The sequence below is a fragment of the Oryctolagus cuniculus genome, chromosome 1, assembly GCF_964237555.1.
Source record: "Oryctolagus cuniculus chromosome 1, mOryCun1.1, whole genome shotgun sequence".
Lineage (NCBI taxonomy): Eukaryota > Metazoa > Chordata > Mammalia > Lagomorpha > Leporidae > Oryctolagus > Oryctolagus cuniculus.
In genome coordinates, this window is record NC_091432.1 from 3901137 (window position 1) to 3914950 (window position 13814).

General features: G+C 59.0%; 2 protein-coding genes across 15 annotated transcripts in view; both read left to right on the forward strand.

The window, feature by feature from the left end:
* LOC100350716 (carnitine O-palmitoyltransferase 1, liver isoform) overlaps nucleotides 1-5322 on the forward strand; it is a 91018-nt gene extending 85696 nt beyond the window's left edge. For 11 of the 12 annotated variants that reach the window (XM_070064389.1, XM_070064439.1, XM_051827873.2 and 8 more), the window contains 3 exons: nucleotides 47-160; nucleotides 383-475; nucleotides 2390-3378. In XM_070064389.1, coding sequence (XP_069920490.1) covers nucleotides 47-160; nucleotides 383-475; nucleotides 2390-2476 — 294 coding nt within the window. In that variant the 3' untranslated portion in view covers nucleotides 2477-3378. Of the gene's footprint in view, nucleotides 1-46; nucleotides 161-382; nucleotides 476-2389; nucleotides 3379-5081 lie in introns of those variants that run through there. The other variant, XM_051827867.2, reaches the window with a different exon arrangement.
* A 2306-nt stretch (nucleotides 5323-7628) lies between these two features.
* TESMIN (testis expressed metallothionein like protein) overlaps nucleotides 7629-13814 on the forward strand; it is a 45859-nt gene continuing 39673 nt past the window's right edge. For 2 of the 3 annotated variants that reach the window (XM_051827879.2, XM_051827880.2), the window contains exons 1-3: nucleotides 7629-8381; nucleotides 9467-9625; nucleotides 13406-13526. In XM_051827879.2, coding sequence (XP_051683839.2) covers nucleotides 7926-8381; nucleotides 9467-9625; nucleotides 13406-13526 — 736 coding nt within the window. In that variant the 5' untranslated portion in view covers nucleotides 7629-7925. The remainder of the gene's footprint in view (nucleotides 8382-9466; nucleotides 9626-13405; nucleotides 13527-13814) is intronic. The other variant, XM_051827882.2, reaches the window with a different exon arrangement.

Here is a 13814-nt window from a genome sequence, read left to right on the forward strand (position 1 = left end):
CCTCCCTAGTGAAAGTGTCCTTCAGCGTTGTTTCCCACTTGACCAGGTGTTGGCCGAACCATGGAGGCTGTCAACAAGCCAGACGCCTCTGCAACACGTGGGGCTGTTTGACTTCAACAAGAACCCGGAGTACGTGTCCAGCGGAGGGGGCTTCGGACCGGTAAGTGCCCTGGGTGTCAGTGTTCACAGACGAGCCACACCCGTCGTCCCACTGCAGGCCGGCCTTGGCTCCAAGGGCCCCGTACCTGTTGGTGCACCGTGACGCAGCCGTCCATACGGACTGTACAGACATCAATGGGAGTCTTGTGTGTAGAGTATCAGGAAGTCCCTTTTTCACATCATGTCGTTTACCAACAATAACTTAACGTTGATGGTTCTGTAGGTTGCAGACGACGGCTATGGTGTGTCGTACATTATCGTGGGAGAGAACCTCATCAGTTTCCATATTTCCTCCAAGTTCTCCAGCCCCGAGACGGTAAGTAGGCGAAGAAGTTCCTTTTTCTAAAGAAGGGTTACTTTTCCTTTTTCTTTATAAGGGAGCATGTGGGGAGCAACTCGGACTAGACTAAGTTACTGGAATTAAGACTTATTCTATGCATCTGCTCTCCCACAATATGGCGCTGGGAGAGGAGGAAACAGCTTCTACGCAGCTGCCTCCAGTTCAACCAATAAACAGCAGGACCTGCTCCTGATTGGAGGAGAGCAGCGTGCTCGGCGTGTGGGTAGCAGAGTTGGGATTGGTGGAAGAGGACTATAAAGGAGGAGAGAGACAACATGCACCAGGAACATCTAAGAGGAACATCCAGGTAACATCTGAGCAGCCCCCAAGAGAGCCGGCCGGCGGTGTGCCGCTCCCCCGCGGAAGTGGGGAAAGTGGCAGGGGGAACTGCCCTTCCACGGAGGTGGAAGGGTTGGTAGCCAACCCGGGAAGAACCAGCAGCAAACCCGGGGAGGGCCGAGCAGACCAAAGAACAGTGCAGGGTCCTGTGTCGTTCCTCCACGAAGAGGGGGAGCGACAGGAGCACATCTTTCATTTGACAGAAATTTTTAATTCAGTTGTCTATTCCCTTACCAATACATGAGTTTAAAAATTCTCTTCATCTCTTAATGAAACAGACCTTATTTGGTTTAACATATTGATGTTTGCTGGAGGCAGTGGTTCTAAATCTTAATGGTGGGCTGCATTGGAACTTTCAAAATCTACAACACTTGGAATGTGGACCAGGAATAGTGTGCACACACCAGGAGGTTGACGTGCGCTGTGGACCGGGATCCTGGGGCCTGGGTGGGTGCAGCTGTGGGCTCCTACTCGCACGTTCAGTCCTGGTTCGTAGTCTCCTTCGCACACTGTGCTCCGCCTGCCAGGCATGCTAAGTCACTGCAGACAACAGAACTGGCACTCGTTTGCTCAGGGTTCACTTGATGCATTTATGACCTTGGGAGAAGCCTCAGATGCAAACACCCCACTCGACACACACTGTGGTCTTGCGCAGGGTGCCATCGGTGCAATGGGTCAACCTTGTTGGGAGGCTGCACCGCTGGGTCCACGTCCTGGCTCTGCTGTCCTAGTCCAGCTTCCTGTTAATGTACTCCCGGGAGGCAGCAGGAGATGGCTCAAGTACTTGGGTCCCTGCCACACACAGGAGAACCAGAGTGAAGTCCTAGCTCATGAGTCTGAAGGAATCAAACAACAGATGAAAACTCTGTCCTCCACTGTCGCTCCCCCTCTTCGTGGAGGAACAACACAGGACCCTGCACTGTTCTTTTGTCTGCTCGGCCCTTCCCGGGTTGGCTGCCGTCCTTCCACCTCCGTGGAAGGGCAGTTCCCCCTGCCACTTTCCCCACTTCCGCGGGGGAGCGGCACACCGCAGGCCGGCTCTCTTGGGGGCTGCTCAGATGTTACCTGGATGTTCCTCTTAGATGTTCCTGGTGCATGTTGTCTCTCTCCTCCTTTATAGTCCTCTTCCACCAATCCCAACTCTGCTACCCACACGCCGAGCACGCTGCTCTCCTCCAATCAGGAGCAAGTCCTGTAGTTTATTGGTTGAACTGGAGGCAGCTGCGTAGAAGCTGTTTCCTCCTCTCCCAGCGCCATATTGTGGGAGAGCAGATGCATAGAATAAGTCTTAATTCCAGTAACTTAGTCTAGTCCAAGTTGCTCCCCACACTCCACTTTTCAGTTAAACTTCTAAATATAATTAAAGAATTTAAACTGCGGTTTCTATCATTCCCGTATTTCTCCAAAATGTCTAAGTTGATGAGTAGGTACCAACCACAGCTTAAAGAGTTGGCAACAAGACGTTTTTAATTGAACTCCTTGTCAGATTCCACGTGCAAGGACTTGAAACGCTGGGGGCCCGCGTTTCACGAGTCTCGTTTTCTGTCGCAGGATTCTCACCGCTTTGGGAGGCACGTGAAGCAGGCAATGATGGACATCATCGCCTTGTTCGGGCTCAGGTCCAACTCCAGGAAGTAGCCGAGTCCCTGAGCGGGGAGGCAGCGCGGGCCCTGTGGTACGGCCAAGCGAAACTTAGGTCTCGACCCTGCCCCCGTCCAGGACGGCTCAGTGCTCCTAGAAAACCCCGTCTCCTCCAGAGAGGAGCTGTCGCTTGTTTCCCTAGACGGCAGGCGCCACCGCGTGGCTGCAGCCCTGCTCCCAGGCGTGCGCCCGGGCAGGGAGGCGGCAGCCTGTGGCGTCCCGGCACTGCACGCACACTGGACATGGGGACGGCGACCACAGAGGTGACGCGAGCCCGCCACGGCATCCAGGCAGCGGGCACTGCTTTTGTCAAAGGAAAGGGTGTTCAGGTCGCAGGGGGGAACTCACGCTAACACACGGACGCACGAACCGGACACGCCGCACTCTGGAGCCAGGCGGTTGTCACCAGAGCTGCTGCCTGGTCTGTTCCAGGCTGTGTCCCCCCCAGGCCGCGGCTCTAGTGCCCTTGACCTCGCTCGCTTGTCCTCCAAACGCAGTGCCTTAGAATGAACTGCCCTGCATGGAAGGGCCGCTGGGTGACTTCCCTGGGGAGGCCTCGGGCTGGCATCGGGGGTGGGTCGCTTCCCTCGACTTTGAGTGTGGGTCACTCTGCGAAGCGTTTGCCACGACCTCCCCACGCCTAGAAAGAGCAGAGCCCTCCGGGCCGGCGCTGCCGGGGCCACTGGACGGGCTTCCCGTGCTCCCCGAGCCGCAGGGGGGACAGGCAGGGATGTGATGGCCGCTGAGCTGTCTGGAGAAGCCACTGACGGGTCAATACGACGGTGCTCACGGTCACTGCCTCTCCACACCATGGTCAAGAGGACAAGATGCGGGCCACGAGGCTGGGCCAGGGAAGGGCAGCCACACCGTGGCCAGTGGTTCACTTCCTCATCCCACCTGGTCGGAGGGAAGCCCCCTCTCCTTTCCAAGGAGCAGGAGCAGTGGACACAGGGCGCTGGGCCGTGCTGTGGCAGAGCCGCGTGTGGCCGTGACGGGTGCGGGGCGGACGCGGCGCGTCCTCCAGGCACCAGCCCTCCACGAGAGCGTCTGCCTGCGCGTGAGCTGCGCGCCCTGAGTCACCTCCCTGCGGTGCAGGTGCAGCCCCGCGGCCTCCAGGCGCGCAGTATTTCTGTGCCCCTCTGCCAGGGCCGAGCTGTCGGAGCCATTGAAGGAAGACGCTCGCGGGAGAAGGCAGGCAGGCCCGTTGATGTTCGCTGTGTGACGGGAACTGCCTCCTCCCTGGGCGCAGCCTTCATCTGTCTGTCTTGTTATCCTCCTACGGGGTCCCACGGCCAGGTAGCGCTGGGGCACTTGGACAGCCTGAGAGACCCAGACGGGCGAGGTGTCGGGGCAGGCGGCGTGCTGTCGCTAGGCTTCTGCATTGATTGCCGTGGACTTCCGCTTTCCTGGGACGGCGCCTGGCACAGGGTTGGCGCTCGGTCGACATGCTGAACGAGAGCAGGAGCCCCACGTCTTCCCCCTGGTCCAGGCGCTGGCCATGCAGCAGAGTCCCAGTCCTGGCGGTGGCAGCGGGACAGTCCTCCCAGGAGGAGTTTGTCTTAGAGGTCTAGGGGACCGCGGGCGGGGGTGGGGAGGAGTCGCTGGCCCCGGACGGAGGCTGATCTAGAGGGTTTGAGCTCGGTGACCAGGCTGAGCCACGTTGGCCCCCGGTGCAGCGCCAGAGCGCCAAGGGACAGCGGGTACAGGGCTCGAGGCTTGATGCTGACCGGCCTGGCGATCACAGGTGGATGTGCGCGGGGGCCTGGTGCCTCCCCGAAGCCGATGCGAGATCTCTGCTCCTCCGACAGTCAGTCAGTCAGTCATTTTCTTAAGAAGAAAGCAGTGGCTGATGGGGAATGAAGGAAGGTCCAGCCCCGCGGGCCGGTGTCTCAGGGCCTGAGGCTGCTCACGTGGGCTCTGGCTGCGTCCTGCGTCTTGTGGACGCGAAGCAGGCAGCTCGGGCCTGCCCGCACTCAGCAGTCACGAGCGGTCATCCAGCCATGAACAGACGGGGGCCCGGCACAGCCCTGCCCCTGGGCCCCGCAGGGAAGGCTGATGAGGCAGCGGGAGGGCTGGGCTCGGGAGCTCAGGGTTTCTGTGGGGTCCGTGTCAGGTACATCCGTGAGGGGGGCGTCCGCTGTCACCTGAAGTGGGCGCTGGGCGTGCTTTCCGTGGGCCCCGCCCTGCGGAGGAGGAAGTGGGGCCCGTGTGTTCCTGCCCCACGGGGCTGGACCTTGACCACGGGGTGGGCTGCGTTTCAGGTCGGGTGTGGTGGCTCGGCTGTGGCCCGCGGCCGGAGCATCCCCACAGCGAGAATTCAGTGCAGAGCGCCCTTCCGGGTCCGCTCTTAGGTCTAGCAAGCACGTGCTGGCCGTGCCGCTCGAATGCGTGTCCTTGCAGCCCAGAGCTGACAACCGGTGAGAACCTGGGGGTCGTTTGAACTCTGCCCCCCACAGCTCAGCAGCCCCTGTTACTCACCCTTGTGATTAGAAAACCAGCGTTGGGGCCGGCGCTGTGGCCTAGTGGGTAAAGCCTCTGCCTGCAGTGCCAGCATCCCATGTGGGTGCCAGTTCAAGTCCCAGCTGCTCCTCTTCCAATCCAGCTCTCTGCTGTGGCCTGGGAAAGCAGTGGAAGATGGGTCATGTCCTTGGGCTTCTGTACCGGCGTGGGAGACCCAGAAGAAGCTCCTGGCTCCTGGCTTTGGATCAGCACAGCTCTGGCCATTGTGGCCAATTGGAGAGTGAACCAGTGGATGGAAGATCTCTCTCGCTCCCTCTGCCCCTCCTTCTCTCTCTGTATAACTCTGACTTTCAAATAAATAAATAAATCTTAAAAAAAGAAAACCAGTGTTTTTGTTTTGCCCAAGCTGCACGTAGGACTAGGGTGAGCTCTGAGCCCCTCTGCTGTCCCTGGAACTCTGTGCTCTGGCTGGGCTCCCAGGCAGGTTGGGCCATCATGCTAAGCTGTTCTCTCTCTCGATTACAAAGTGGGAACAGCTGTTGGCCTCTGGGTCTGTGAGAGATGGGTTTCGCTCACCCTCACACAGAGGCTGAGGATTTAGTTGTATTTGGACTGAGAGGGTGGCAGGGTCCTCACAAAGCTGTGGGAAACAAACAAACAAACAAACAAACGAATGAATGAATGGGGCCGGTGCTGTGGCGTAGCAGGTAAAGCACCCCCTGCAACACCGGCATCCCATACAGGCGCCAGTTTGAGTCCCGGCTGCTCCACTTCTGATCCAGCTCTCTGCTAATGGCCTGGGACAGCAGCGGAAGATGGCCCAAGGACGTGGGCCCCTGCACCTACATGGGAGACCCAGAGGCGACTCCTGGCTCTCGGCTTTGGGCTGGCCCAGCTCAGGCCATTGCCACCATTTGGGGATTGAGCCCTGGATAGAAGACATTCATCTCCTCTCTCTCCTTCTCCTCCTCCCTTTGTAAACTCTGCCTTTCAAATAAATAAAGAAAGAAATCTTTTTAAAAAATCACATTGACAAAACATTGTGTGGGTTGCAGTTTTTCAGGTCTGTTATGTGTGACCCACCTGCTGCCTGGCGTGCATTGTAATACAATTCCATGGCACAAATATCCCAACAGCATGAAGAAAAGAGCACTCAGGGCCTGCTGTGGTGTAGTGGGTAAAGCTGCCACCTGCAGCACTGGCGTCCCATATGGGTGCTGGTTCGAGTCCTGGCTGCTCCACTTCCCATCCAGCTCTCTGCTGTGGCCTGGGAAAACAGTGGAGGATGGCCCGAGTGCTTTGGCCCCTGCACCCACGTGGGAGACCCGGAAGAGACTCCTTGGTCCTGGCTTCTGATCAGCCCAGCTCTGGCCGTTGTGACCATCTGGGGAGTGAACCAGTGGATGGAAGACCTCTCTCTGCCTCTGCCTCTCTCTGTAACTCTGCCTTTCAAGTAAAATAATAACTACATCTTTAAAAGTACAGAACAATCTTTGAGTGTCAGCTCTAAGTCCCAGAATAATTTTTAGGTAAGGGAGCTCCAGCTGCATCTTTTTTTTTTTTTTTTTTTAAGATTTATTTATTTATTTGAAAGAGTTACACAGAGAGAGGAGAGGCAGAGACAGAGGTCTTCCATCCACTGGTTCACTCCCCAGTTGGGCACAACGGCCAGAGCTGTGCTGATCCGAAGCCAGGAGCCAGGAGCTTCTTCTGGGTCTCCCACGCGGGTGCAGGGGCCCAAGCACTTGGGCCATCTTCCACTGCTTTCCCAGGCCACAGCAGGGAGCTGGATCGGAAGGAGCAGCTGGGACTCGAACCAGCGCCCACATGGGATGCTGGTGCTTCAGGCCAGGGCGTTAACCTGCTGTGCCACAGTGCCGGCCCCTGCGTCTGTTTTAATGCTTTAACCCCCCTGTCCAATTTCACTGAGCCGAGTTTTCCTGGGTTTTGTTTGTTTGTTTGTTTGTTTTTTAACAGTTAAGCGTACAGCTAAATAGCATGTAGTATCTCTGATTTGGTTTCTACCCTGTGACTTCTTAACGTAATTTTTATGTGTGATATTAGAAAACTGATGTTTTTAACTTATTTTTACAGAAACAATACGTGCGTGGAACAGCAGTGAGCCTCTGCCAGCTCAGACTCCCGGGCCTGCCCTCCGACTCCCCGGCTCCCCCCTCCGCCCACCGCTGCCCGCCCCCCGCCGCCCACCGCCGGAGGCTGACGGCTTAGCGGTATTTATTCTGATGTAAAAAGGCGAAGACCGCTCTCTGCACTCCCAGTGCCCACGAAAGCAGGGGATGGCCCGGCCCCAACTACCCGAGCCCTCACCCGCTGCTCCAGGGTCTGCATTAGCCGGCCGGCTCCTGGTACCCCAGGCCGGGGTGCGGGTCTTCCACTGAGCAGTCCCCAGCCCAACACCAACGCTGACCAGGAACGCCAGTGCCCGGCGACACGCTCGTGCAAAAGGGCAGGCGAGCTGGGACGCGCACGTGCGAGCCCCCCGCGCCCGGGGCGCTCCGGGCGGGGCTCTGCCGACAGCTCCCCCTGCTGCACACGGCGTCGCGGCCCCACCCCCAGGCCCGCCCATCGCGCCCCCGGCCCCGCCTTCGTTCCGACCCCGCCCACCTGCGGGTCCATCTCCGCCCACTTCGCCGCGTGCCCTACCCACAGGCCCCGCCCTGGCTCCGCCCACTCCCCCAACGGTCAACCGTGCCTGGCGGGCGGCGGGCCAGCGCTTGGCCTCCGCGGTGGGTGCGGGCAGCCCGAAGAGGCTGCGGGAGACCCCGGGCCCAGCGTTGGGTCTGCAGGCAGGGAGGGGGAAGAAAGGCCCAGTCAAGCTTTCGGGAAGGCGCGGCCCCGCCCCGGGCGGTTCCAAGGGAGTGGCCGGTCGCCGCCTCCCCGGAGCGCCTGTGGCAGGTGCGCGGCCCGGTGGGACCCGGCCGGAGCGGAAGCGGGGTGCCGCCCTGCCTGCTGCCCGGCTGTGGCCATGGAAGAGGCCCCGCTGCTGGGCGCGATGCCCAGCCCAGAAGATGAGATGGTGACCGACCTCTTCAGCCCCGAGGGTCAGTTTGTGCCCCCCGCGGCCGTGAAGCACGAGGAGGACGAGTTCCACGTGTTCAGAGACGCCTACCTGAGCGCCACCGAGCCCCAGGGGCCGCCGCTGCGCGCGCTCAGCCCCACGCTGGGCGCCGACTGTCCGGCCAAGGCCCAGGTGGAGCTCCTGGTGCAGGACGAAGACGAGGAGCAGCTCCTGGGCGAGCGGCCGGGCCTTCCCGACCTCCACGCCCTGGAAGACGCGGCGCCGCTCGCGGCTGCACAGCCGCACGCCTACAACGTGCACTTCCTGTCCTCGCTGCTGGCCTCGCACCGCAGCCCCGCGGTGGTGCCCCTGGGGGCCTGGGCCAGGGACGGAGCCGCCCACCCCGGGGTGCGGGTGATTCCAGTAAGAGCCTCAGGGACAGGCACGGCACCCTCCCCCGCCCTTCCCCCCACGCACATAGGTGCACCCCGCCGACTCGGCACCCTTGTACATAGTGCACCCCGCTGACTCGGCACCCTTGTACATAGTGCACCCCGCTGACTCAGCACCCTTGTACTAAGTGCACCCCGCTGACTCGTACCCTTGTACATAGTACACCCCGCCGACTCGGCACCCTTGTACATAGTACATCCTGCCGACTCAGCACCCTTGTACATAGTACACCCCACTGACTCAGCACCCTTGTACTAAGTACACCCCGCTGACTCAGCACCCTTGTACTAAGCACACCCCGCTGACTCGCACCCTTGTACATAGTACACCCCGCCGACTCGGCACCCTTGTACTAAGTACACCCGCTGACTGGGTACCCTTGTACTAAGTACACCCGCTGACTCGGCACCCTTGTACATAGTACACCCCGCCGACTCGGCACCCTTGTACATAGTACACCCCGCTGGTTCCCTCACCACGCCCCGGGGTCGGGGACTCAGAGGCTGGCCCAACCGTGCAGACAGCTGATGACCAGAGTGTAGCAAGCTCTGGCTACCTGGTGTGTGAGTGAGGCTTCCGTGTTTGGCGTTTGTAGTACATGGCAGGACTCAGGGTGAGCACCACCTCTCAAATTATAAAGAATGAACTAGAACACTAAACACAAGCTATCGAGCAGTGCCGGGTCAGCGGGCCAGGGACTTAGGGGAGACTAAGCCGGCCTCAGCTCCGTCGCAGTAGGGGCTGCAGAGGGGGGGACGGGCCGGGTCCCAAAGGACCCCTTCTCAGGTTCTAGACGGCGTGTCTGAAATGGCGCCAGTTCCACATCCCCAAGACTGGGGGGGGGGGGGAGTTGGGTCCTCAGAGTCCCCAGCCGGGTGAGGCGGGGCCTTGTCCCAGCTCCTTGTCCCCTGGTCCACGCCCTAGTGTAGGAGCCCCAGCGAGGGGGAGGCGCTGAGGGAGGGGGCTGCTCCTTGAAAGTGGCGCTGCCCCGGACCTCAGCTGGGGGGGTGGCAGCGTGCAGGGCGTGTTCTCACCGTGATGGTCACTTTCCCTAGGTTGAAGTAAAGGAGGCTGGCGGTGCTGCCACCAGCAGCAGCCCGGAGGGAGCCACTTCTCAGAACCCACTTGCCCAGGAGTCCTGCTGCAAGTTCCCATCGTCCCAGGAAGCAGAGGAAGCCGCCAGCGCATCGCATAAGAAAGACTCAAGCCCCATGGTAATGGCTCCAGAGAAGGTGGACCAGAGGGTCTGCTAGCGCGGGGCCCCTCCCGAGCCGAGCTGCTCCCTGTCCCTGTGCTCACTTGTGGGGTCAGCGGTTGCGGCTGCTTCCTCTCTCGGAGCCTCTCACGTCCCACCTCCAGGAGTGTCTCCTTGGCCTGGTCACAGCAGCCGAGGGAGCCCAGGGCTGGCGGCGCGGGGCGGGGCGGGGCGGGGCGGGGGCTGTGGCTCTCTGGCTGGGGACCGAGGCTGCGTCCTTCGTCCTTCGGTCCTTCGTGAGTAGGATAGGTAATCAGTCTCGCCTGTGGCCCACGCGCCCTCTGCACCTTTGCGATTTCACTGCGTGCTAACAGCTCTGTGGGGCAGGCCTTCTTTTGACCCCCATCTTGTGGGTAAGAAAACAGAGATGTTCGCGTAATCGGACGTGTCTGTGGGAAAGACTAGCGATGGGAGCCAGGACCCTGCGGTTAGCGTTCCTCCATCAAAGTGCCTGGCTGGAGTCCTGAGAACCAATGGTCGTCTTCCCTCGGGCAGTTCTTTGTTTCTAGAAATGAGATCCTGGCCCCAAAGCCTGCAGGGGTGGAGAAGGACTGGCCCACGGGGCCTTGGACCTGCCAAGGCAACACAGGGGAACACGAAATTCAGTAAATCGACAGCAGGCTCATCTTTAAGTTGATAGTGCTGCCAAAAGTATCCAGTGGCCCTTGGCAGAGCACAGGTCTCATGGTAACAAGAAGGTGTTGGGGAATGAGCTCGCGGTGGACTTTGGATGGGCTCTGGTGTGTGCTGGTCACCGCCTCTCTGTCTGCAATTCCACTCGGGGCCGCGGGCTGCACAGCAGAGCCTTCCAGGCCCCAGACAGGTCAGAGGACGAGAGCCCTGATGCCCCTAGACTGGAGAGTGGCGTTAGCCCAGCCCAGAGGGAGGAGCCCAGGTGTGTGCACTACAGAACGTTCTGGAGCGGCGCTCGGAGTCTCGCCCCCAGTGTGGTCTCGTGTTCGGTAGCTGCAACTTTCTCTCCAGATGCAAATCGAGTTCTCCCGGAACACGGATACCGGGTTCCTAGCAAGTGGCCGGGTGACCAGACGCCCTGACCCGATGGCCTGCACCTTGCTACCGTAATAGTCTGTCTGCGTCTGCTTTGGTAGCTTGGTCCTTTATGCCTGTTTGGGTTTCCTAGTAAGAGCATAAGCAACTTCAGGGCGGAAGCCACAACCTCTCAGGTGCTGAGGTTTGTCGTCAGAACTGGAGGCTGTGTGCAGGCAGAGACCACGGCCTCTCAGGTGCTGAGGTTTGTCGTCAGAACTGGAGGCTGTGTGCAGGCAGAGACCACAACCTCTCAGGTGCTGAGGTTTGTCGTCAGAACTGGAGGCTGTGTGCAGGCAGAGACCACGGCCTCTCAGGTGCTGAGGTTTGTCGTCAGAACTGGAGGCTGTGTGCAGGCAGAGACCACGGCCTCTCAGGTGCTGAGGTTTGTCGTCAGAACTGGAGGCTGTGTGCAGGCAGAGACCACGGCCTCTCAGGTGCTGAGGTTTGTCGTCAGAACTGCAGGCTGTGTGCAGGCAGAGACCACAACCTCTCAGGTGCTGAGGTTTGTCGTCAGAACTGCAGGCTGTGTGCAGGCAGAGACCACAACCTCTCAGGTGCTGAGGTTTGTCGTCAGAACTGCAGGCTGTGTGCAGGCAGAGACCACAACCTCTCAGGTGCTGAGGTTTGTCGTCAGAACTGGAGGCTGTGTGCAGGCAGAAACCACAACCTCTCAGGTGCTGAGGTTTGTCGTCAGAACTGGAGGCTGTGTGCAGGCAGAGACCACGGCCTCTCAGGTGCTGAGGTTTGTCGTCAGAACTGCAGGCTGTGTGCAGGCAGAGACCACAACCTCTCAGGTGCTGAGGTTTGTCGTCAGAACTGGAGGCTGTGTGCAGGCAGAAACCACGGCCTCTCAGGTGCTGAGGTTTGTCGTCAGAACTGGAGGCTGTGTGCAGGCAGAAACCACAACCTCTCAGGTGCTGAGGTTTGTCGTCAGAACTGCAGGCTGTGTGCAGGCAGAGACCACAACCTCTCAGGTGCTGAGGTTTGTCGTCAGAACTGGAGGCTGTGTGCAGGCAGAAACCACGGCCTCTCAGGTGCTGAGGTTTTGTCGTCAGAACTGCAGGCTGTGTGCAGGCAGAGACCACGGCCTCTCAGGTGCTGAGGTTTGTCGTCAGAACTGGAGGCTGTGTGCAGGCAGAGACCACAACCTCTCAGGTGCTGAGGTTTGTCGTCAGAACTGGAGGCTGTGTGCAGGCAGAAACCACAACCTCTCAGGTGCTGAGGTTTGTCGTCAGAACTGCAGGCTGTGTGCAGGCAGAGACCACAACCTCTCAGGTGCTGAGGTTTGTCGTCAGAACTGGAGGCTGTGTGCAGGCAGAGACCACGGCCTCTCAGGTGCTGAGGTTTGTCGTCAGAACTGGAGGCTGTGTGCAGGCAAAGACCACGGCCTCTCTGCATCTGTGTCCATACGGCTTGGCCTGGACGGGAGCTGGGCACACAGGGAGCTCCCTCGATGCTTTTGCTTGGCTGAAGGATTGAAGACAGACTCGCCCAGCTGCCGAGGATCCATCGTGATCGGAATTAGATAGACGGGGGCCGGCGCCGTGGCTCACTCGGTTAATCCTCCGCCTGCAGCGCCACCATCCCATAGGAGCGCCGGTTCTAGTCCTGGCTGCTCCTCTTCCAGTCCAGCTCTCTGCTCTGGCCCAGGAAGGCAGTGGAGAATGGCCCAAGTGCTTGGGCCCCTGTACTCATGTGGGAGACCAGGAAGAAGCTCCTGGCTCCTGGCTTTGGATTGGCGCAGCTCTGGCCGTTGCGGCCAATTGGGGAGTGAACCAGCAGATGAAAGACCTCTCTCTCTGTCTCTCCTTCTCACTGTCTGTAACTCTACCTCTCAAATAAATAAATAAAATCTTTAAAAAAAAAAAAAAAAGAAGAAGTAGATGAACGGATAGAATTAATCAGGCCCCGGAGGTGGCCGTGCTTGTTAGACTTTTCCAGTTCTTAGATCAATGTTCCTAAGCTGTAGGAACAAGACAAACGGGCATTTTTTAAGATTTTTTTTTATGTATTTGAAAGGAAGAGTTAGAGGAAGGGAAGGGAGAGGGAAAGAGAGAGGTCTTCTGTCTGCTGGTTCACTCCCCAGATGGCCACAACTGCCAGAGCTGGGCCAGGCTGAAGCCAGGAGCCTGGAGCTTCCTCTGTGTCTCCCAGGTGGGTGCAGGGACCCAAGCACTTGGGCCATCTTCTGCTACTTTCCCAGGCCATAGCAGAGAGCTGGACCGGAAATGGAGCAGCCAGGCCTCCACCAGTGCCCCTATGGGATGCCGGCATCGCAGGTAGTGATTTAACCTGCTCTGTGGCAATGCTGGCCCCACAGATGGACATTTTTAAACTACGTTACTGCATGTGTGGGTGGCAGACAAAAAAGCCGTAGTAAACTCAGGTCATCCCAAGCATGTGTCCAGCTAAAGGCAGGGTGCCAAGGGACACAGACTGACGCAGGTCCGCAGGGGGTGAGTGTGGGGACAGCTCCCAGCCCCACTGGTGTGGACTGCAGGGTTCAGGACAGGTGAAGGAAACGCCTTCAATTGAGTGTCCGCATCAGACACCTGTGGAGAAAGGCCGGGTTTGAGAGAACGTGCCGTGTAGACGAGAAACCCAGAGCGCATGTGCAGCCTTCCAGCCAGTCTGGATTACCGCCGATTTCCACGTGGGCGTTACCGGAGTGATGTGTTCTTCGTTCCAGGTGGTATGCCAGCTGAAAGGGGGCACACAAGTGCTGTGCATAGACAATCCTGGCACGAGAGAACTGAAGGCACTGCACCTGCTTCCCCAGTATCAAGACCAAAGTAGTCACCTGCAACCAGGTACAAAGTAGATCAATCAACAGACGATGTCAAGCAGCCGGTGTGAGTTTGTGAGGGCAGATGTTTGACTTTGTGTGTACAGTAAAAGGGTTATTAAATAGGCAATTTGGCAAACTGCCCAGCCCACGCTTAGGGGCTAAGAATAGAGCAGACTTTCCAGACTAACTTTTCTGCATTGTATTGAATTCCCCATTCCTGACCCCAGCCCCACGTCAGCGAGGGGCAAAGAGCTCTGTGACCCTAACGGGAGGCCTCATGCCACCTCTGCTTATCACTGGCTCCACAGGA